This window comes from Limanda limanda, chromosome 2 (genome assembly GCF_963576545.1).
Source record: "Limanda limanda chromosome 2, fLimLim1.1, whole genome shotgun sequence".
Lineage (NCBI taxonomy): Eukaryota > Metazoa > Chordata > Actinopteri > Pleuronectiformes > Pleuronectidae > Limanda > Limanda limanda.
The window spans coordinates 28,792,508-28,815,675 of NC_083637.1; the positions used below are offsets into that span (position 1 = coordinate 28,792,508).

Genomic DNA, 23,168 nt, shown 5'->3' on the forward strand with positions numbered 1-23,168 from the left:
CCCCCCCTGAAGTCAAAGTAATCACTATTTTCAAGCTTAAAATAAATAGCCGTTATTGGCTATTTTTAAGTAATCAGTGTTCCAGTGGCTGCTTTGGACTTGAGGGGAAATGGGAGCTTATTTCTTGTTATGTTCTGGCCCCTTGATGGTACATAACACCTCACTTGTATCTCACAAGTACAGTATATATTTTTATAAAAAAGACCTGAAATTTCCTAACTCAGGTTTAGCAAACACAAAGATACAGTGTATTTGTAAACTAAACATCATTCAGCTGCAGATTAGTACATGTTTGCTGCACTAGTGACTGTTTACAGCAGCAAGATGGTGTGAAAATAAAACACAGTGGACACATCCATGGTGAAGAATAACCCTGTTACCCAGTGTAACAGTGTGACTCACTTACTGAGTCATTACTGGTTTTGGTCTTTTCGTAATATCTGTTGGCAATAAAAACAAAAAGAATATAACCAGACCAGATCGGTTAAAGTGACTGTGGCTCAACAGGCATAGTGTGTTGGAGTGATAGCCATATAAGGTGCTGCATGAATAAGAAAATTGAATAATAGTCGATGACATAAAGTCATTTTCATTATAAACATTTTTAAATGTTATTTCACAGAAGATGAGACTTGACAGAAATGTAGTTAAAACCAAAGTCACGACAGGCAGCGGCAGTGCATTGCTCAGGCAAAGACCAGACAGAGACAGATAGTGTGTTACTGTAAAGGCGACTGAAGAGACACTGCAAGATTAACTGGCTCTGCCCTCTCTGAGACGGCACAGCCTCCTACAGATACCCATGCACCAAGAATTAGTCAGCATTGCCAAAGATCAACGTCATGTAGCACAGGAGCAGGAACACTGTGTACCTATGTTTCCAAGTGGTACACCTCCTCAGTAGCTTCTGTTTATAACTATGAATTTGACTAAAAAACCAAGGGGAGATAGACATATGGTGACGTGTTACATGATGCAGAACTGGAAGAGAGAAAAAGTTTTTTCCTCTGAATGTTTTGAGGACGAAATATTGCACTTCATTTCACTATAATACCCTTTCCCCTTTTTTTTCTTTACATAAGCCTTCTTGTGCTTCTTGCTACTTATTTCTTTCTGCATTTGAGTCGATGTGACTGACAGTCAGCGAGAAGCCTGACATCTTAATGCAATGATCCTTTGCAAAACCTTTCGTAATAAGAACGTAGAGTGTGAAGTAATCCATCAGAGTTTCTGGTGGCACTTGTAGACCACTGACATTTAGAAGCAGCAGAAGGGAGGCAAGTGAGCTTAGCAGGAGAGAATGAACATCCACAGCAGCATTTGAAAAAGGCTGCAATTTGGTGACTCACACACTTCACGTCGATATCCCTCATTTAACTATGTGAATTTAGCTGGTCCATGGCAACAAGTGCCTGAGTCACCAGTGTGAGGCCAGTAACCTTTAGATAGATACTGGGTTCACTGAGGGTACGAAGATGTAGACCTTGTTTTTTTTTTATTCTCATTGTATTTTATCTCAGCACTTCTGTGATGTATTTCTTTGAAAATGAAAAAATAAATCCAGCTAATAAATAAAGTAAGGCGGCTCCAGTCTGACTGTACAGTGTGTTTCATCTCCTCTCCAGCTCTGCAGTGAACCAAGCTAAATTTTTGAATTTACTTTTATAATTCGTTGGCTTCCCCTACAATTTTAACAGTATAGTCTATATATGACACAAGGCTCGCAAGAGAAAAGCGCCTACTGCCTTCACAGACTGGCTGTGGTGCTTCAGAGACAAACATTTACTCAGTGTTTCATAACTGCAAATGAAACACTTCACATCACTCAGGCCTCACTGGCCTGCATGCTGTCCTCCCCTAATGACTCTAAAAATGCATCATCTAAAAGATTAACTAATTGTCTGTCAGATGCTGTAAGTAGGGTATATTCATCACCCACAACCATTAACTGTGAAGCTTCAATTATACCCCCCAGTGGGCACGTATATAATGTACTGTTACAGACACCACAGATGTGTAGTTGTTTCTTATTATACTACTGTCAATCTGCTTCAGGTCCGCTTGGTGCACAGCTGGTGCCCTTGTAGTTTCTGGAACAAAAAAATTGGTGGGTACACCAACGTCTGCACAGAGATGTGCACACACCCTTCAACATCTACGTCTCTGTGACCCTGGCACTCCTAAGTGCTTGCAGATGCATAAAAAGACCATAGACTATAAACTCATGTTTAACTCATTTAACTGTGCAAAACATATATCTGTCTGTGCGATTCAATGGCTCATGGGCAAATCCATTACACTGTGCTCACATTGTTTATATTTTGTTCACACTGTGTATATTATATTATATTAATATTCTCCTTGGGTTTAAATTGTATGCTTATTGTCTATGTACTGCCCTCTCTCTGCTACTGCAACACAGCCCATCTCCCCTTGTGGGACAAATAAAGGATTATGTTATGTTATCTTATCTTATCTTCTTCTTATCTAACAGGAGTAACAGGAGTCTAGAGGTTCAATGGTTCATATTTCTCTCTTAACAGAGCTGGGAATCATTCAAAAGGTTTGGAAACTATTGCAGATATGATATCCAATATAATGTGTTGCTGATATCTTACTCTGAAGCTGCATGAATCAATGTGTTTCAATTAATATTATCTCATTATTAAGTGATGAGCTGATTGCAGCTCCCCTAAGCCTCTTTCAGCTGATGTTGTGGTTTTATGGGCTGTTTCTTCTCCTATCAACCTCAACACAGAAAAACTCCAGAGTTCACCTATGTAGCTTCCCAGCACCAGGCAGCAGACAAAGTTAGAGACAGGCTATAAACATATTTGGAGCATTGGGCATGGAACAATAAGAGTTTGCGGAGGCCAGAAATAATTCACCAATCTATACTGCCTATCCTTAAGGGGCACAGGGGAGCTGGAGCATCTAGAAATGCAATACATTCTTCCCTTTGACTTAAGAAGCCAAGCTCTTTGTTTTAATACCCTTTTTTAAAGATGCATTTCAGTCAGTACCAAAAAGGTATTCAGGTCTCCAGACCTACATATACATTATGGGGCAACAACATAATGGAAGAAAGGGAATGTTGAGAGTAACAAACCTTGTGGTCGACTCTCCCTGCTCCTTCCTGCAGATGATAAGAAGCAAAACAAAACTATTTGAAAACATGTTTTCATCATATTTTGTGCCTATTGGACCATACATGTTAGAATGTTTCAGCCCACAAATCATATCGACCTTTAACCATATTGAAAACCATTATCACATTGTTTGAGAAATTTGAATTCACGTTTTTTTCTTTCTTTCTTTTTCAATATGTTGGTGATATCTGTAAACTATAGCTTAAGTTGTTTATTCAGAATATTGGAACCAAATGTTCAGGAGCTAAAACCTGAAAACAGACTGGGGTGGTCCTTTCACACTTTATTTTTATATTCAGGGCTCTGTCGGCAGCTACTGCTTCTACACATGCAGAGGATTTCAGGTTAGAAACACACTAATCAATAAAAAATCATTCCAGGGGAAAAAGACCTGAACAAAGACTCACTACAAACATGTAGGTCACTGCAGACTGACTGGGCAAACTAAGGAAGAGAAGGTACCAAAGATTTGCATTTCTTCACATTAACGAGTATGTTTGTCTGTTTGTAGTTATGGTGTGTGCGTTTTGTATATTGAGTTGATTATGAGTTTAAGAGTAAACTAGACAGCTTGCAGATGGTCCTAATATTTCCAGGCTCCAAACAGGTTTCTGAGCGGTGTAATGGCCACACAAAGGGGGTAGAACCCATTCCTCAATGACTGATTGAATGGGAGAAAAGAACTGCTCTTCTGCCATAAACGGCAAGAGCTGGATAAGTAGGTGGGTGAAAAATGTTAAAGCTCCCAAGAAGGAGATGTCCTTGACAGCTGAGAGACCATAATTAGTTCACATCTAACATTTTAGATGGAACACAGCATCGTGATGATGTTATTAGTATAATATCCAGAATCAGGGAGGTTTTGAGCCGCAGGCATTCAGCAGGAGCTTCATCTACGCTCAGGGACCTTTCTGTGTTTATTGATGGTAAGGAACACACACACAGGACATATCTCAGAATCTGCTGGAGCCCCTTCTGTGTCATCTCTGGTTTGTGATATTACTTTACTGGCTGTGATTTCTCACTGGAATTCCAGGTGTCACATTCGTTAGCTAGAAGTGACAGAATATTCATCACAGTGGTTGTGGAAATGGGGGGATTGAGAGCTCCACATACAAACTGGATTCTAAAATTTTATTTGACTGGATTCTCGCAGGTTGCTCTATTTCACATCTAACATGTTTGCTGTGGTTAGAACAAACACTGGTGCATTTGTTTGGGCTGAACTGAAAGCTGTCAGTTGGACAATGTCGCCCAAATTAAGTCCATTACAAATTTAGCAATATCTCCCTGATAACAAGCGGATGATCTGCATGCTTAAAATCACTTTGTCAGCACTTCGTGATTCCATAGAATGTAAATAAAGGTTAGAAGCTTTAAAGATTAACCTTTAAGTGTGTAAGACTTCATCTTCACTCCTTTTGGGTCTTTTATGAATAAATCGTTGTGAACATAAACTTATGAAACATTTTTTCCTTTGTTCCAGACCAAGTGAACCTAAATCGCACTACAGCTGCTTTCAGACATGCACTGAACTCCTGAGCTTAGCCTGCAATGTTTAGGAGGAGACTGAAAAAAGTCTGAATGAGAAAAAAAAGATAGAGATATCCGAGAAGGTTCAAAAGCTTTTTGTGATAAAGAGGCCAGTATTGATGTGCTGGAAACAAAAATATTAGATAGATTTCAGGGTAGAATTTATTTTGTGTTTATCTGAGCAAGCTGAAGTTAACAGAGCCTGGAAATTACTGGTCTATGATATGAACCATTTTCAAAAACAGACCGCAGATATATAAAACAATTACACATTGCAGGTAAAAACTAAAAGGCTGAATAATAATAATAAAAAAAAGTATATATTAACTTTAAATACACATAATTGAAGTATAGGAAAAGATGACTAGAGTGGCTCAGAGACCAGCTGCCCTAGTTGTACCTACTTTGTAGGGCTGCAGGTATGCAACGCCTTCAAGTGAGGCTTCCAAGTAGCAATGGACACCGAGTTCTCATCAGCCGAATAACTACGCCAAACACACTGTAGGAAGGATACACAAAACCAGGAAGAAGGAAAAAGTACAAAGAAAGAAAAAGAGAAATGGAAAAAATAATAAAGAAAACAAAACACAAAGGCAAAGACGGAGGAAGAGAGAAGAGGAGGAGGAAGAGGAAGGAGAAAAAGAGGAGAACAGAAAAGACAGGGAAAAAATTTGTTAAAACAAAAAAACTGGTGTGTCACACGTTTGTGGTTGAGCGGAGGTCAGGCATGAATACATCCTGGAATACATCCCGTCGGAGGGCAGAAGGCTCTTATAGTGCCGCCATGTTGCATCCAGGTAGGGCCTGGTGCTGTCGGTGGAATAAGTACAACATGGGGGCGGACATGATGAAGAGGAGGAGGTAATGGTGGACAGGAGAAGAGAACCACATAGGAGAAAAGTAAGAGTTAAGAGAGCGAGGGGAGGAAAAGGGAGCACATGGAGAAATATATAAGGGGCACAGGGTGAGGTCAGCACCACTTACATCCAGGGGGACACAGAGAGTGTGAAGATCAGACTGGAAAAGAAGGAAATGTGTAATGCAGAAAAGATGAAGGAGCAAGAATGTGCTTTTTATTGGGTCGTGTCAGGTTTTCAGGGAATTAATGGAGGAAAAAAGAGACTCTGAATGATAATGGCTGTTTTAAACACATTTATTAGTTATTTCACTTCTGTGGGGAATTGTGTTGAGCAACAATCCATATTGTCCTTATACATTAGTGATGAAGTTATCATTTGGTGTGTGAGAGAAATAGGAGAGAGGGGGCTGTGCTGTGTGCCTTACCTGGATGAGGTAGGCCGCTGGGTTTCTTCTTTTCTCAAAGTGCTTCTGTCTGTGCTGCTCTTGGACCTTCAGCGCAAAGCCTGAGCCCAGAATACCCTGGTAGGATATTAATAACGAATAAATACTGAATGCAGTTGTACACCAAAGAGAATCAAGCATCACTGAGTTGCTGTGAAAAGACATAAACAAGTCTGACGTGCATATAAAACAACAATGTTAAGTCTTCTTGAAGGAGGACTTTGACATATTTGCCAATCTGCCCGTTCACTATCTTGTTGAAGGTTAGAGGAGATCTGAGCAACTCTCAGGGCATATTCACATTATGGGGAGAATCCGCTTTGACACTTGCCTCTTCCATCAATCTGCAGTTTTTTTTAAGTGATGAGCTGAGTCAAGTGACAAAACTTTGTGTTCAACACACCTGGTTTATGTGCAATACAAGAATATTTATAGTCAATGTTTTTCATAACTGAATTTACTTCATTAGTGTTCAAATGTGTTTAAAGGATTTACTTAACTGCTGTAATTTATCTGAGGACATAGAAGAAGACATGTTTAGCTGACTATTACAGAGCTCTGGTTGAATGTTTATCCAGTCTTTATAATTAGTGAACATATCACATGTCTAAATCCCATCAAATTTTAAACTGCACTTCTTCAGGCAATATGTGCAATTAGTATGTGGATAGCTAATGTGGTGATGTTTTGTAAATCACCACTGGGAGTTCTGGAGTAATGGATACTGTGCCAACCACTGTGGAGCATGTGGAGCTTTAGTCCCTGTTCTCCTGCTGTGAACATGCCATCTTCCCTGTGCAGGAGTTGAGTGGCAATTAGCATTGCGAGCATTGAGACTGGAGGCAGGAGGAAACCTTTAAGAATTGTTGTTTCTACTTCTCTGTCTGTGTATGGAGCAATCAAATGAGATGGTTAAGTACTGGTCTTAAGAAGAGCTGGTGAGACAGTCAGGCAAGTCGTTTCCTCCTGCTTCCAGTCGATTAGCTCAACTTAACGCTAAGGCGAACCAATCACCTCCTGGCTCCGGCTCAATAGTAGTTACACACATGAGAGCAGGAATAATCCTCTCATCTCACTCTCGGCAAGAAATATAGGATCAAAAAATTATTTCTTCTTCTTATAAGTTCCCCCTTATTGAAAAAATGTATATGATTCTACTTTGATCTGATTCAAGCAGAAGTTACAGATACCCTGTGGAGTTGTCTTGTATGCAAACACAGTTATGTTTATATTCAATGTTTCTCAAAAAATGCCCTGTGTGCATCCTTGAGGCTAGAATAAACGTACTTCCTCATAAACACTGGAAAGTCAGTTTTCTATATCGAAACTTGCATTGTGCATATCTGTGTTTCCATTGGCCAGTTTTCTTCTCCCATGCCTTATGCTGGAACATTAAAGGATTTATTCGATGTTACCACATCAGAGGAATAACATAATTAAGTTTAGCGTAACCTCTATTATTCTGTGAAAAAGATGAAATGGAAAAACTCATTAAAAAAAATATTTATTAACAAATATATTACAGTAAAAGGAATCATTTAAAGAGTTGTGACTTACTGCTGGCAAGGCAAAGAAGGAGATGCCCAAGAGGGCAAACCCTGCGGACAGCATCCGTCCTGTCCACGTCTTTGGTGTCTTGTCCCCATAGCCAATGGTTGTCAGGGTGATCTGTCAACACAAACAATTATTAATGTCATACTGAATTACCTAGAAGTTTATGGAAAGGAAAATACAATCTATTGGTATTTTTCAAATAGTCAAAAAGAAAATGTGTTTTGCTGTGAAAAACTCTTCGATTTTTATATGTTTTTCCTTTTGTATGCTGCTTGATTTTGCCAAATATATGCATGATTTGAAATTACGCCTTTGAGCAGTGCAATCACATCAGAGTGATTAAGCCCGTGTGGAGGTCTTGTAGGAGCAACACTGTTTGGCCTTGGTTCTGCTCACACTGATGAAAGCCCGTGGCTAAAATGTTTATTCTATGTTGGGTAAAAAGTAATAATTATAAACACAGTATGTAGGTTGTTGTTGTTAAGTCAAGTTTATGTGGGTGATCCGTCGAGACATGATGGGCGGCCATTTTAACAATATTATATCTTTGACGTACTGAAGAAAGGACAAACATTTTTTTAGGGAGGAAGAAGCCAGGCAACGATATTTTGATAAAAGAAGAAACAGAGTTAATAGTGATAATGATTCATCTTGATGCGGCCTGGCACAGGCTCACGTATGTTCATCCGAAGACTGAATAGCAACATTTTGTACCAGGCAGATAAACCAGGTTGTAAATGGAATGAGCACTGCATGTAAAACTACTGCTCAGCGTCAGTCCTCTGTCTGTTTGTGTCTGAAATCCATCTATCTCTCCTCTGTGTTGGCAGCATGATTACCCTGAATTATCTTTTATTCCGGCTCTGATTGCTGATATGCGTGACAAAGGCGGCTGCAGCAATTTGGCACAATTATGTGTTTTTGGACCCACTATGTGAATGATAGTTAATTGAGCAGTGTAAGTCTAATGGTGTTGTCAATGCTCAGAGGCAATGACAAACTGAATCATCACTCCTGAAACGTGTCATTGTGGGCCTGCCAGAAAAATTAAATAACAAATAGCAAGGACACAGATTTTCACCATCCAATCCGGGAGACATTTTTTCTTGCAGAAGGTACAAATCAACCTCTGATGCAAAGAGGTGTAACTCTATTAGTGTTTACTGGATCCTGACAGGCTGAGCATCATCCCCAACGCTCACCGTGCCCCACCACAAGGCATCAGCGTAGGTGGCAAACTCCTTGTTGAACTTGTTCTCCACAAGGTAGACGAGGAACGATGAGAAGATGAGAACCAAGAAGCCGATGTACCAGGCAGTGACCAGTTCCTGCAGACAGAGTTCAAAACTGACATTCAGGGTGTACTCATGGGAAAAGGAGACTTTAGTTAATACACAACCACTTATATATATGAACCTACACAGCAGATCAACGTGAATTGGCTTTCCTATGATCTCTGAGGACGGAACTTTCTATGAAAGGGTGACCAGGTCATAGAAGTTAAAGTAGTAGACTGTTTATTATAAATCCGTTGGTTGGGAGCGATTCATAGAAACCCAAATACAAAAGTGCACAAGAGCTGCGGCCGTTATCATAAAGGTAACCAGGAGGAAACTTCATGTCTTGCTTCACTGAATTAATACCACCTCCAGGAGGCAGTCAATAAACTCTGATCATAAAGCAGATCAAAATGACGATGATTTACCTATAGTCTACTGTTTACCTTTTAATAAGCTGAGGTACAAGTCAGTGGGATCATTACAAATAGAACTTATGCATGAAACATCCTAAGATATTGTAGTTGGTGGATTTAGTTTAAGGTTGTTTTATGTAGTTCAGGGGTCAGTTTACAACCTAAGGTCATAAAATCAGAGGAGACATACCATGAGTAATGAGGGAGGTATACAAAAATAAAATAAACACCCCAAAGTTCTCCTACTCAATATACTTTTTTGGGGTCACTGGGCCGAATTTAATTTGTTTTTTTTTTAATGAAGCCATGTGAGAATTTAGAGCAGAAATCAATATTTGATGGAGCTTCGAAAAAATTATATATCCAACAAAGTTTCATAAATATGCTTGAAATATTTTTCATAAATAAATGTTGAGAAGTAAATAAGAAATTATTTCTTCCCTGAAGTGGGGAAGAGTAATATAAAATCAGTATAACGTATACAGCATGGAATGGAAATACTCATGTGCTCAAAATTAAAGTACAGAGTAAATATACTTACTTTTGACCACTGGTAGTAACATGATGTTGTGAGTTAAACACACTCATAAATTATATGGGGATGAAAGAACTTTTTTCCGATGATTTCCGATGACCAGATCAAATATCAGGTTTGAATCAGGACATTGTGTGAAGCTCTGGGCCAGGATCAGGTTTGGTTATGTGTGGCGCTTGGGAGAGGGATCCCTGACATGTGGCTCTCTCTGAGGTTTCTATGTTCTTTGGTAGTTTACCTTCCTCTTGTTGAGGGTTAAGGAAAGAGGATGCCACACCTTGTTAGGCCAATGCAACAAACTGTGATTTGACTATACATATACAATTTTATTGATTGATTACCAAAACTAATTATTCAAAAACATTTATTTTCTCACTGAGTGTGCCAGCTGCCTGGATCCAAGTATGTCCTGTGTTGCAGGTAGATAATAATAGTATTTTTACCGCATGACTACACATAACTCTTTACTATTGTACTTTCCCCCCCTTTCCCCCTGTGGAGGAAGGGTGAAAGGTGTATTTGAAAAATGTGAGAGGGTGGAAGGACTTTGTGTGTGTGTGTGTGTGTGTGTGTGTGTGTGTGTGTGTGTGTATGTGTGTGTGTGTGTGTGTGTGCTTGTGTGTGTGTGTGTCCTCATTATCTCTAACTCACAATTGCAGGCAATCATTGTGAATATTCACTTAATTTATCATACTATCTGTCTGCATCCAAGCAAACTGGACAATATCTACTGTAGTTGTGGTATTAGGTGTGAGTAGGGTTGCAAAGGGGTGGAAAGTTTCCGGTAAATTTCCGGAAACTTTCCGGAAACTTTCCATGGGAAGTTTAGCTCGGGAATTTGGGGAATTTAAAAAAAATAAAAAAAATACGCAAATGAAACGCTGAGCAATAAAAACATCATTCAAAACTCTACTTTTAAAGATGTATGGAATGCAGCACACACTGCACGTTGATTTTCAACCCTCCACTGTGCATTCTTCCATCACATGCACAGATAACTCCCAGCATCCTTCACTCTACAGCAGGGCTATTGAGGCCTGCTGTAGTGTGCAGGACTAGTCAGGTAAGTTTCGATGATATTACTGGGGAAAATATATTAGCATGCTGATTGAGGATTGTTCATCTGTTCATCTAGCCTATTTCCATACGTTTATCCATCAATTGTAAAATATGTTTACAGAAGATTCCAATTGTTTGGCCAACTATTTATATCTCTGGCATTGCATTAGCGTTTTTTTACAAACTTTTTTCTCATCTTATTCTACAGAACAATGCCACGTGCACTATCTCATGTGTGGAGACATTTCACCTCATCCAATGTAGAAGGAAAGGCTGTGTACATTTGCAAATACTGTGCAAAGACCTATGTTAAGAATGACACAACGATGCAGAAGCATATAGTCAAGTGCCCAAAGTTTCCTCAGGGCTCAAATCAGCCTATGACAAAACAAAATGTTTATATTTATGTCTGTATATGAAAAGGTAAATACAGTTAGTATAAATTACCCACAACATTTCCAGTTTATTCCCGTTTATTCCCGTTAATTCCCGTATATTCCCGTATATTCCCGTTAATTCCCGTATATTCCCGTATATTCCCGTTAATTCCCATGGAAAGTTTCCCACTTTGAATATTCCCGGAATTTTGCAACCCTAGGTGTGAGTCTACCTTGCTGTGTGCGTAGACCACAGATCCAAGCAGCTTCCAGGTACCACCTCTTCGGTCCATTCGCACCATGCGCAGGATCTGCAGGAAACGCAAGCTACGCAGGACCGAGGTGGCGAAGATGTTGCCCTGACTGCCTGCCGACACCACCGCCACTGAGGCTATCAGCACTATGATGTCTGGAGGGCAGAGAGGAAACACACAAGGGCTTACTAAAAGATGCAATCAGAATCAACCTGTATGCTCTGTTTATGACGTAAAATGCCATTAATGTTGAAATCACATTATAGATCAAGACTTATTTTGATACAATAACGAGCTTCTTCTTGCATTGTTTGTGAATAATTCTGTAATTCAAGTCGGGTGGAAATAAATTATTATTATGATGTGAGCACTATAACATATGCTTACATTTCTTTTATATCATTCAAATGCTAGTTAATAACAATAATCCCTGCTAAGAAAAAATAAAGCTAAGATATCAAATAGTTTGCACAGGCTTATGCACATGACAGCAAAAAAAAAACAAAAAAAAAACAATAACTTGTTACAGGAGTCGAGATCTAACCTTAAGACAAGTATATCTTGTTTGTTTGTTTGTTTATTAGAAGGATTGCCAAAAGCTATGGATTACCACAAAACCTGTAGGAAGGATGCAGCATTGGTCAAGGAGGAACCCATAAAACCTTTGTGCAGATCCGGATCAGAATAATTCAAGAATCTTCATTTTAAAAAATCTGTTATGTTTGGGGGGTTGGTATCGATGAATGTGTGGAATTTCTTGTAAGGAAAATCTGGATCTAGTGGATTTAAATTTGGATTCCTTGGGATTTGGGTTTTTTCAGCTACTGTGGTAGAAAATAGGGCCAAAAACCTGTGACTATACCAATTGTAAAGTGGCTTTAGCTGTGAGGCTTGTTTTAATTTCAGAGTACTGTTGTGCCTTGATGGAGTTAAACTCTCCACTGAGTGCTATTCTAGTTAATAATGAAATGTAATAATGTGGCCATTGGTCTTTAAACAGCCTTGGGGTCAGAATATGTGGAAGTGGCTTAATGAGAGCATGAGAGCATCTCACTGCTGTCACCCCTCACTTTGGCAAACCATCCCGACAAAGGCTCTGTAATACTGGAGCTGACATAATCTGCTGTCGGCATCAACAGTACATGAATGCACTGTGTACTCTTCCTATATCCACTGCAAGCCGCCTGGCTACAACATCGATCTGCAGCAGACACAAACAGGAAACAGTGGGGGAGATGTAATTGAAGCACTGCTCCCTCGAGAATATTTTTTTCACACACAGAGTATTATATCTATCAGAAATGATCAAGATCTCACAGCATAACACTGAGGGGAATGGTTTGCGGGTTTCATATGAGTTCCTCTTCAATCTCTCATAAGAACATGGCAAGTGCAAACTAACTGTGTTAGTTCTGCAAACACAAACGCAAACATCAACAGAGGCAGGCAGGCGCCCACACACACACACAGATTAGACTTGTTCAGAAGAAGTTCACACAAAAACTACACTGAACAAATGAATAACGTTAAACCCACAAAGAACACGGACAAGCTCCCTTCCTTGCTCTGCTCACAAACAGATCTTTCATTTGCCATGTGAAACCCTGTCCCTGAGTCGTGCTCCTGAGAGAAAGTGCTGACCGAGGTGTGGCTGATGACTCCTGCTATAAATCATGTACCAGTTGACCCACGGTGCAGAGAGGGAAAAGGGGGGAAAGTCAGCAGCAACACCATCAAAAATACATTAATGACACCCAGGGGATGGATGTGCCCCGGGAACCTGCTGGGCTGAAGCAGGGTTCACTCTCATTGATGGTGGTCGTCGTGGGTAACCATGCGAGTTAACCTGCTCAGCCCAACAAGTCGTTGAGGGTGCAACTGTTTCTGCTTAATCAGCCACGGAAACATATAAAATAGAAATCAGTGCAGCAGAGGGGGACAAGTCTGAGGTGTTTCAGCAAAACTAAAATCCAGAATTTCCCCACAATGCAACATCAATATTGTTTCTTTATTAAAGTGCAGTCAGAGACACTCTTGTAATATATACAATTAATAAGCAGTGTTTAGAAACAGGAATTAGCAAGGACCAAACAGCTTCAAACATGGTGATGGTGATGAGGATTATTATTTTTTTTTTTAAATGTTGGCCTTGCAGTCAGGCAATCAGCATTTCTCCTTTTCTGTAGGTTTGATTTTTTTCCTGTGTGAAGTGAATGAGTTTGCAAATAATAATAAACACGTCACAATCTGTTCCTCACTTAAATGAATGTGGAGAGAAATCCATTGTGAACCTGTGACCATAACCTTGAACCTTGGTTAATGTCCATGACTGGAAAATGACTGGAAAAAAAACTTGTGTTTAACCTTCGTAGTGAGTCTTGTCATTTGTAATGCCCAATTTCACGTGAGCTAGAAATCCACTGCTCTTATGAGGAAAGTGCAAACTGAACATTTCTGAGCACAAGTTCTGTTTATAACAACAAAAGGAAGAACACAATTTGGAACTTACATATTTTGAAATATGAGAATTTTACTGTGAGATACAATTAGTAAAGTAAAAAGAAACAAGTAAATAACTCTGCTTGGAGCAAATTAAAAATAGCTCAAACATTGAGCTACTTGTTTCCAAATCAAGGGACTTTCATTGCAGGTGCTGTACTGATTTCCCAAGCTGCCTCCTGACATACTGTGTCCAGTGTTGGGGAGTAACGGAATACATGTAACGGCGTTACGTATTTAGAATACAAATTATGAGTAACTGTATTCCGTTACAGTTACAAATTAAATAGATGGTATTCAGAATACAGTTACATTGTTGAAATCAGTGGATTACATGACGGTACTTCTCTGTTTCACGAGTTTAATCACTGTCTCGTAAATCCACCGGAGGCAAAGCCCCCAGGAAGCAGCTGGAGACCAGGGCTGCCGTAAGAGCGCCCGGACCCCGGCGGCGTGAAGAAGCCTCACCGCGACCGGCTCGGGACCGTTACAGGCCCGGGACCATGGCTCGGAGAGAGTTCCGTCGCTACCAGAAATCTACGGAGCTGCTGATCCGCAAGCTGCCCTTCCAGCGCCTGGTGAGAGAAGACCGACCTGCGCTTCCAGAGCTCCGCTGTCATGGCTCTGCAGGAGGCCAGCGAGGCACGCCGGGTTCACACCGGACGCTGAAGCGCCGGGCAGCGCTAATAATATCACCCGTTGACCCAGTAGTATAAAAGCATATAGTCACTTGTTGCTCCAACATTAACTGCAACAGCGTCCCAATTTAATTTCATCCATCTTCAAGAACTTCTCCGCTGTTTGCTCCGTTCAATGTCGGGTGTCGAGGGTAAATTACGTATTCTCCGCCCCCCCCCCCCCCCCTCTCTTTTTATCTTTATGACTGCTTGTGTGTCTGTATGGAGGGGGGCATTTAATAATGTGATCGGTCAAATTGGTAAATTTAAAACTCCAGGACAACAGAAGGGGAATACAAACTATGGGATGCATGCTTTATCATTTATATCATATAAAATATGTCATCAATATCGTTTAAAATCATTTTTCAGTGTGTTTCCTGGAGCGATATGCTCGTGTCAAGCGCAAAAAATAGACGTGACGCCGAAACGATCGCTGCACGGCGCGAGGCAGCCTTGGCCTCCGGTAGGACCCGCACAGAGGTGGGAGTGGATGGGAGCCGGACATCCAGAGGGCCCGCAGCATCGGTGGAGAGAGAGTTTAAACTGCTGCTGCTCCCCTGACTATAACAACGCCGCAATCATACACTTAAAAAATGCAATACAAACCGGAAGTATTCCAAGTATTCAGAATACGTTACTCAGATTAGTTAATGTAATGGAATACGTTACAGATTACATTTTTGTGCATGTATTCTGTATTCTGTAACGGAATACGTTTTGAAAGTATCCTTCCCAACACTGACTGTGTCATCATTTCTGAAGGAACTTCATTTATTCTGGCAAAAATATTCAGTTAAAAAGTAACAGCTACAAAATACAATACAAATTCAAAGCAGTTTTCCGTTGAATGTAGAGGATTTGAGATGCAACCTCATTTGCAGCATGAAATGCAAATGGTCTGTTCTGTGCAGGCCAATTTTCAAGTGGAAGAACCCAATGGGGAAATCCAACAATCCTGTTTGAAGAAAATGTGTAATATCACAGTCCATCCACAACCTCACCACATTTACAAACACATTTGTTAAGGACAGGTCTGAATGAATGATGGGAATTGGATGCAGCAGAAGTCATTGTCATTGCCTGTGTATCTCCCTCTCTGTCCACAAGGGAGGATTTTAATGTTAATGGGCTTTACATGACTCCAGTGGACAAACAACCTGCATTCAGCAGTGACATGTCAGCTTTAATATCCTGACTTAATTCTTTTCACTCATGGACTCAGATATGTACAGTATTACTCCCTTTAGTATAAGACACTACAGTGAAACATTAATGAGCAGAAACACACAGAGCCTCAGGGACTCCGAGGACGCACTGGCACAGACCAGCACAGCAGTAGGTCACATTACTGATGTGATATTTTGGTAGAACAAGTTTTTTTCTTAATTTACTTTATGATGGAAATAGTTTCCTTTGGACAGCATTACTTTGTCAGTAACATAACCCATACTCCTCCAGCCAAGTTTTAAAAGAAACTGAGAATAACACCTGCCATTAATAAACTTTTTTTCCTGAATCTGGTATATCTACCGTTAAGAAATATGAATATTTAAAATTCATACATCGTTTTTGCCAAAGGCAGCTCACACAGAAGAAATTCTGATCATGTTTTAGATATATGAACGTTTTAAGTAATAAGGTTGTCAATAGTAAATTATTGTCTCACAAAATAACGAACAAAATGAACAAAAGATTCACTCAAATTCCCCTTATTGGCTTTGTCTGAGCTTTCACCCACACCTCATTGACTTCATCAGTACACTAATTCAGGCGGCTGAGCCACATTTGGAGCTACTCCAGCGCTGGTCTGACTCCTCCATTGGCTGATGAAGACCATGAGATGCAGTTTAGAGGTCAGACAAATCTGCTGAGTGGACTGGATATTATTCTGTTGCACGTAAACAATGCAAAGGAGGTTGTTTTATTTGGAGGCATTCTGGAAATAAATTAAGAAAAAGTGTGAAGGAAAATGTTTGCAATGTCTTGATCTGGTGGAATGAGTCTTCAAGCTTTTAAACAGCAGTACAGTCAGTGTGGTTACTGGTACTATCACAAACATGACATGATTAGTCCAGACTAGCTTTTGGACCAGAGGAATCCATTTAGTCTGAGGACAACAGAAAGACGAGCAGAATCCTCTTAACATTATCATGTCATAATGTTTTCACAACAGCACTGTCAAGTGAAGTTCAAGTAAAGATCACATGATGCTCTTCTATCTGCACTGTCTTCAGGGCATGTGTAAATAACAACTGTTTGTGCTTGGTTGTAATTTCTTGATGTGTAGTGTCCTTCAAATGTCATAGAATAGAATTATAGCTAAAAATCAAACCCAATATTTCAAAAAGAGATAATAACAGCAAAATGACACAGTTTCTCTCTTTAGGAAAGTGAGAACACAGGAAAATAACTGTTAAATAGACTTAATTCATTAATTAAAGCAAATGTATTAATTAGGTTTATCTGTCAAAGCCACAAACGCATGATGGGACAGATCATCCTGTGAACCTGCATCACCTCCATCTGTCTCTCCTCTGCTCAGGTGCTCTGAGTTCAGTTCCTTTTCTCACTTCCTCCCATCGTCTCTCTGATTGTTTCACACTCTCCGTCACACTCTCTAACTTTATTTTCACCCCTTTGTTCTGCCCACATTCCCTCAGCGCTGGCAAACAACAGCAGCCGTAACAAAGTGTGACGACAGGAGCTCATGGCACCCTGCCTGACCTCCGAGCCCTGCGCTCCCTCCCTCGAGCATCCTACTGTAATTACCAAGAGGCAGCAGAGAGATCCATGTCTAAACAGTGGAAAGAATAACAGGCAGTTTATGGCAAGCTCATCACATAAATTCTCTCGACTCTTATGATCTTTGACCACAACCGAAAATGACACAAACAAACACATGTCAATGTCGTGCAGTGGAACCATGCTTACATCTAACATCAGATTGTGTTCAGAGAGAAGGGAACTTCAGGCCACTAGGGGGCAAGTTGAGGGCAACAGAGTGGTGTGTGATCACAATAAGAGACTCAACAAGGGAAATCTTGCGCCAACAACTCACCTATCACAGAGAATGGCTTTCTGGCGAAGCGCAGTCGTCCCGGCCAGCCTCTGTAGCGACAGCAGCATCCCGCTGACCAAATCCGGGCTATGTACTCCAACCCAAACACCACAATCATCACAAACTCCTGTTCACACGGACACAGACAACAACAGTAACTCAATTTCAGGCTTAATGGGTTAGTCAGTGAATACAACATCACATGTTATGATAATGTTGTGTCATTTAACTTGTCACCAGGTTGACAAAGTACCTGAGAATAGGCAAAACACGCAGTCACAGATTCAGATTCCATTAGATAACAACACAGATGCATTCAGCACCGTGAAATGATTATTGAGATGGTTGCTGCCGCTTCATGAATTCGCTTACATTTTTGAATAGGATGCGCAGAAATGTTTTTTTTTCCATCTGAAGGGGGAAGATGAATGAACAGGTTAAATTTGTTCATTTCATTGCCACTGTAATATGGTTATGGTGTCACTACATCAACGTCCTCGTCGTTCAATCAATATATCATCAGTGGCAAAGACAACAGGCAATTCTGTGAGCTGCTCCCACTTCTTCTTCTCCTTCTATTGTTTAATGCTGACTAAACTTTCTGCGATTGGTACTAAAGTCTGAACTGTCCAGGCTGAGACCACCTCTTTTGATCAGACTACATTTTGGCCGGTCGGTCTAGGGCACCTTTCATGCCTGCTATTTTGGTTCCACACCAAACTAAGTAGGTGTGAAGGCGCTGTAAGTCATTGTTTTTATTCTTTGGTCCTGACTCCTGAATTCCCAAGAACTCCAATGGTGATAAGGCTTATGTGTCTTGACCTTCTGAACAAATATCTTGTCAGTATAAACATTATGTGATAGAAACACAGTTTCTAAACGCTTTCTGTTCTGCAATTTCAACCAGCACTCTCGTATACCTACCATAATGGCGATCAAAATAAACACGAAAGGGGATAAGGCAAAATTAGGGACAAAGATTTGGTAAAATAAGAAATTTTTGCTCTGATGCTTTTCCATTATCTCACCAGGATGAGAAGACAGTCGGAGGAAAAGTCCTGATGAGCTGGGATGGTTGAGAAAACGGAGAGCACCAGACAGCTGAACACCAAGACGAACCTGGAAGAATAGAAAAATGAACAGTTAACAAAACTCATACACAAAACTGCCATCAAACAGGAGGACATCAATGATCTGACGTTGGAATTGGTCGAAACATAATTTCTGCTGGTCTGTTGATCTGAGAACTGAACATGACTCATCCTCTGCATTTTCCTCTGTGACAAACTCTTGAACCCGTTTTGGCGTAGAAGGAAAACCAGTACATGAACAACCTGGCAGCACAGTCGCAGAACTTATTTCCTCTCTGCAGTGAACCATGAGCCCAGCTATTATTCAATTTCCTGAGATATCAAGTTATTCATGCTTGTTTGTGCAAAATGATTTGCAAGAAACAAGCAATGAAACTGTGGCTATTGGAAAACAAGCAACATCCGACCATTTCCACACTCTGACTTGCGCTGCCTCCACAGGGAAACTGAAGCCATTACCCTAACATGTTTTGTTTCCATCACTTCCAGAAACACATCGCTGTCTGAAATACGAACATGGGGTTCAGAGTCATGGTGGGTCTCGATGCTAAATGGTGAGAGCGCATCTGTGTTTTATCATCTCGGAGCTCCTCTTTAACCTGCTGGACAACAACTGCTCGAAGGGCTGTGTGTGTGTGTGTGTGTGTTTGTGTGTGTGTGTGTGTGTGTGTGTGTGTGTGTGTGTGTGTGTGTGTGTGTGTGTGTGTGTGTGTGTGTGAAGTGTGTGAGTTTGTTTGTACTTTCTTTAAACTGCCATCCAGGGAGAGAATTCAGTGAGCAGACACAACCCGCTTCAGGTTTCATGCAGAGTTACCCAATCCTAATCCAATCTGGAGAACTTTTGACAAGCTCTAACTTGTAGGGGTCTTTGTGGGTAAAGAACTTTCACTTTATCAATAACGTCGTCACAATGGAACAGAACTTTATGCAGATACAGAATATGATGTCTTCAAAAATGCTTTATTTCTCCACCATTTCTTATTTTGATGGAGGTTTTACTCGATATAATACTTTTCTTCTCGCTGTTCATGATACAGTTTGTCCATCTGCACAGCTGTAAAGAAGTAGAGACCGGGGACTCCTTACTATCAGCCCCTTAGTGCTGACCTAATCATGACCCCAGATCGTCACAGAGTTGAACGGAGGTCTTTCAAACTTGAAAATACTACAAAACTCAGTAGGATGTCCCGTGTTTGAATGGTGCTTGTGTGAAAATGGTGGGTGTGCAGAGTGGGTCACTGTCCCATAGCCTTGGGTACAGTACAGGACTGTGCTGCTCTGACCCCAGTCGGACCCTCCCTGACTTCTAGAGAACCCAAACGGAGGTCAACATTTTCCACAGCTGCCAGGATGGTTATGTCATTATATCCCGACGCATGCAAAGAGCTGCTGGGGGTTAAGAGGGAATTCAAAGTTAAAGTTTGAGGTTTGTTCTGTTGACATTTCCAAAGATTTGAATAATGTAATTTTGATTGGAGGAAAAACATCTAGAGACAAGCATTGTGCTGCTGTCAGCTGAACAGCAAGCTCCTTGTCACCGGCACACCTACGCCTCTCGCACTTACAAGGTTGTCAGACCGAAAATTACACAGTGACAATCAACTCCCTTCATCCAGAGCCCAACATGAGATTCCATTTTCAATAAATGTACTTTAAAATGGAGCAGACAAGTACTGAAAAGCACTGACAGCAAAATCAAGCTCTCAGCAGAGTTCACTAATTAATTCCATAAACTAGTGTTACAGGCCGGTCTCGGTCGCTGTGTGTCAGGATGCCCTCCACCCAGAGCACACAGGTTTCATCTGGAGTGTCTCACAGTGTTCAATCTGTGCAGCACCAGCTCAAAATAAAGCTGACACACACACACACACACACACACACGCACACACACACAAACACACACACACGCACACACACTCTCCTTCCGCCCACTCACCCACTCATGTCTTTCAAATGCACCGTCCCCTTTCCTCCACTCACATACAAACAGAAAGAGAACCAGCACCACTGAGTGCTAAGTGCTGTGCACATTTGCATATTTTAATTGATTTGTTTGAATAACGAGTTGCAAGACTAATAACTAATGTCCATAGATCCAGACTGTGCAGCTTACACTGGGATCCTCTTCATTAGTGGAGTCTGAGGGCTGGGGGATGGCACAGGCCCCTGGTGGAAAGTGCAAGACTCAGAAGGGGATAGTTAATTAGCTTATTAGTGTGACTCTTGACATTCCTTTATAGAAAGTCAATTAAATGACCGTAAGACATACAACACAGAAGACAATAAAACAATCATGAAGAGGAACAAAAAGCGTAACGTAAATTGACACAAAAGACCACAAAATGATGCAAAGTGACCATAAAGAGATGCAAAAACACAGACAAAACAACGACCAAGTCATTAAAAACAGCTATGAACTGCACATGATACTGATATGAGGCTGTAATCATCAGAACGGACTGGGTTCCAGAAGACTACAGAAGAAGCTTTGTCTCCTATGACATGTGGATGTGTCCTCTGAAGCTGTCCATGGTCCTGAAACTAAAGTCTGCCTCCACACCTGATTCAACCACTGTGTTGCTGATTTAACCGTAGGTTTTATTTCCAGGTACTGTGAGATTTTACTAAGAGACAACTTCTCTCGGGTCATTTGTGAAACAGAAACAGAAATTAGACTGTAAATAACAGTGCCCTGGGCAAAATAACACAGGGACTTGAATATGTAAAAAAAAAATGCCATTATATATAGACATTTATCAGCAGGTGGCCATTATGTGATTTGCCCCTGGTTCATCCATTACACTCATGGAATGTACAACTTGTCTGGTATATGTTTCCTTTGTGAGCAAATTTTCATATTTCAGAATCTGAAAACAGAAAATGTCTTCATTGATGAACAACTTCAACAATAAGTTGATTATCAATAATCGACGTTGACTTACTTTCTGTTGATCAATTGACAACTAGCTTTTTTTTAAAAGTGCAGCAGTGTAGAGAGAGAGAGACAGGAGACGAGGACAGACATGTATGACATGTAACAAGGCTGGGAGTCAAACTGTAGATGATGTGCCTAAAACCTGGTCAAAATAGATGTAGTAGGAAAGTGAAACACAGATTCAATGTTAGACCATGTCAGTGGATACAGGTCAGAGTTCATGGTCTGGTGAAGGGGGGGCTGTCACTGTCACTTTGTGTTGTTTTGGAAGCTTTAAAATGAGATGAGGCTAAACAGATGTGCCTAAAGCCAATTATCTTATAAAATAACCTACTGTGTATCTAGGTTTCCTTTTGTTTATGCTTTTGTTTTTTACATGTCCAGGACCAATATTTTTGTATTATTTGACTACTGAACAGCTCTTGTAGGCAAAAGCACACATTAGTAGATCTAGCTACAAGATCAGATTTTTGTTCCGTTTTTCAGCATCGCAGCCATCACAATTCATCTCCAGGTGCAAAGAGCTTAGTAAAAAATCAACTATAAAACCATCATCACCAATGGCCTCAACATAAATATCCCCTGTTGATCCACTGCCTCCTAGGGTTCCAGTGACCTGAGGCTTATACCTCCTGACCTCTGACCTTTCTTTTGAGGTCAAGCGTTCACATTCCAACACACAGTCAGTCATGCTTTACAAATCTTAATGCACTCTACACATTCAGATACCATGGTGTTGGTGTATTCAAACAGCGACAGGCTCTGTCACTGAACTCAGCACATTTCAGAGGCTTTACATGGGGGAGGTGCATATTTAAGGCATGTGCTACACACTGTTAGACTGTTGTTACTTGTTGTACTGTTGTTCTACACAAGCTATCAGCTGCTGTGTGTAAAGAGACACTGTGCCGACAGTGAGCAGGGAAATGAGTGTGACTGTAAAGCTCAGAGAGAGATGCTACGAGACCAAAGACGACAGAACAATTACCATAATACACTGGGGCTCTTTGAAAGGCTGAGCCAGGGATGCAAAGTCTACTTTGTCAAGAAGCAGTGGCAGGGGTGGGAGAACATTGAGTGTGTGTCCCCTTCCCTATTACAGCGATGCATCTCAGTGTGCAAGAGGCACTGAAAGAGAGAGCAGAATTGGCGGAATGTGTTTGGGAGATTAGACGAGTGCAAATGAACTTGCAAAGCGGGAGCAAGGATTTTCCTGACGTCTGCCTATTGACACAATGAGGTGTTTGGAAGAAGCCTGGTGGTTTCATTTGTTGGTGTGAGAGGATTTTTAACGTGCAAATCACACTGTTTCGGTAACACAGCGACACACACTGCATATCAAATAATGCGGCAGGGTCTGATCTGATCCACTTAACGAAAAAAGTTTCACGGGGATTTTGACACGCTTGAGGCTCTGTTAAAAGAAACAAAGAAATATGCTGTAACGTA

At 40.7% G+C, this 23,168-nt stretch overlaps 1 protein-coding gene across 1 annotated transcript in view; it reads right to left on the bottom strand.

Moving 5' to 3' along the window:
- Window positions 1-23,168, bottom strand: part of kcnq5b (potassium voltage-gated channel, KQT-like subfamily, member 5b) — a 110,840-nt gene that overhangs the window by 11,997 nt on the left and 75,675 nt on the right. Inside the window, exons 2-9 of the mRNA XM_061092228.1 lie at window positions 18,722-18,812; window positions 17,694-17,820; window positions 11,436-11,611; window positions 8,741-8,866; window positions 7,542-7,652; window positions 5,967-6,062; window positions 5,087-5,181; window positions 3,110-3,136 (exon numbers count right to left, since the gene is read on the bottom strand). Coding sequence (XP_060948211.1) covers window positions 3,110-3,136; window positions 5,087-5,181; window positions 5,967-6,062; window positions 7,542-7,652; window positions 8,741-8,866; window positions 11,436-11,611; window positions 17,694-17,820; window positions 18,722-18,812 — 849 coding nt within the window. The remainder of the gene's footprint in view (window positions 1-3,109; window positions 3,137-5,086; window positions 5,182-5,966; window positions 6,063-7,541; window positions 7,653-8,740; window positions 8,867-11,435; window positions 11,612-17,693; window positions 17,821-18,721; window positions 18,813-23,168) is intronic.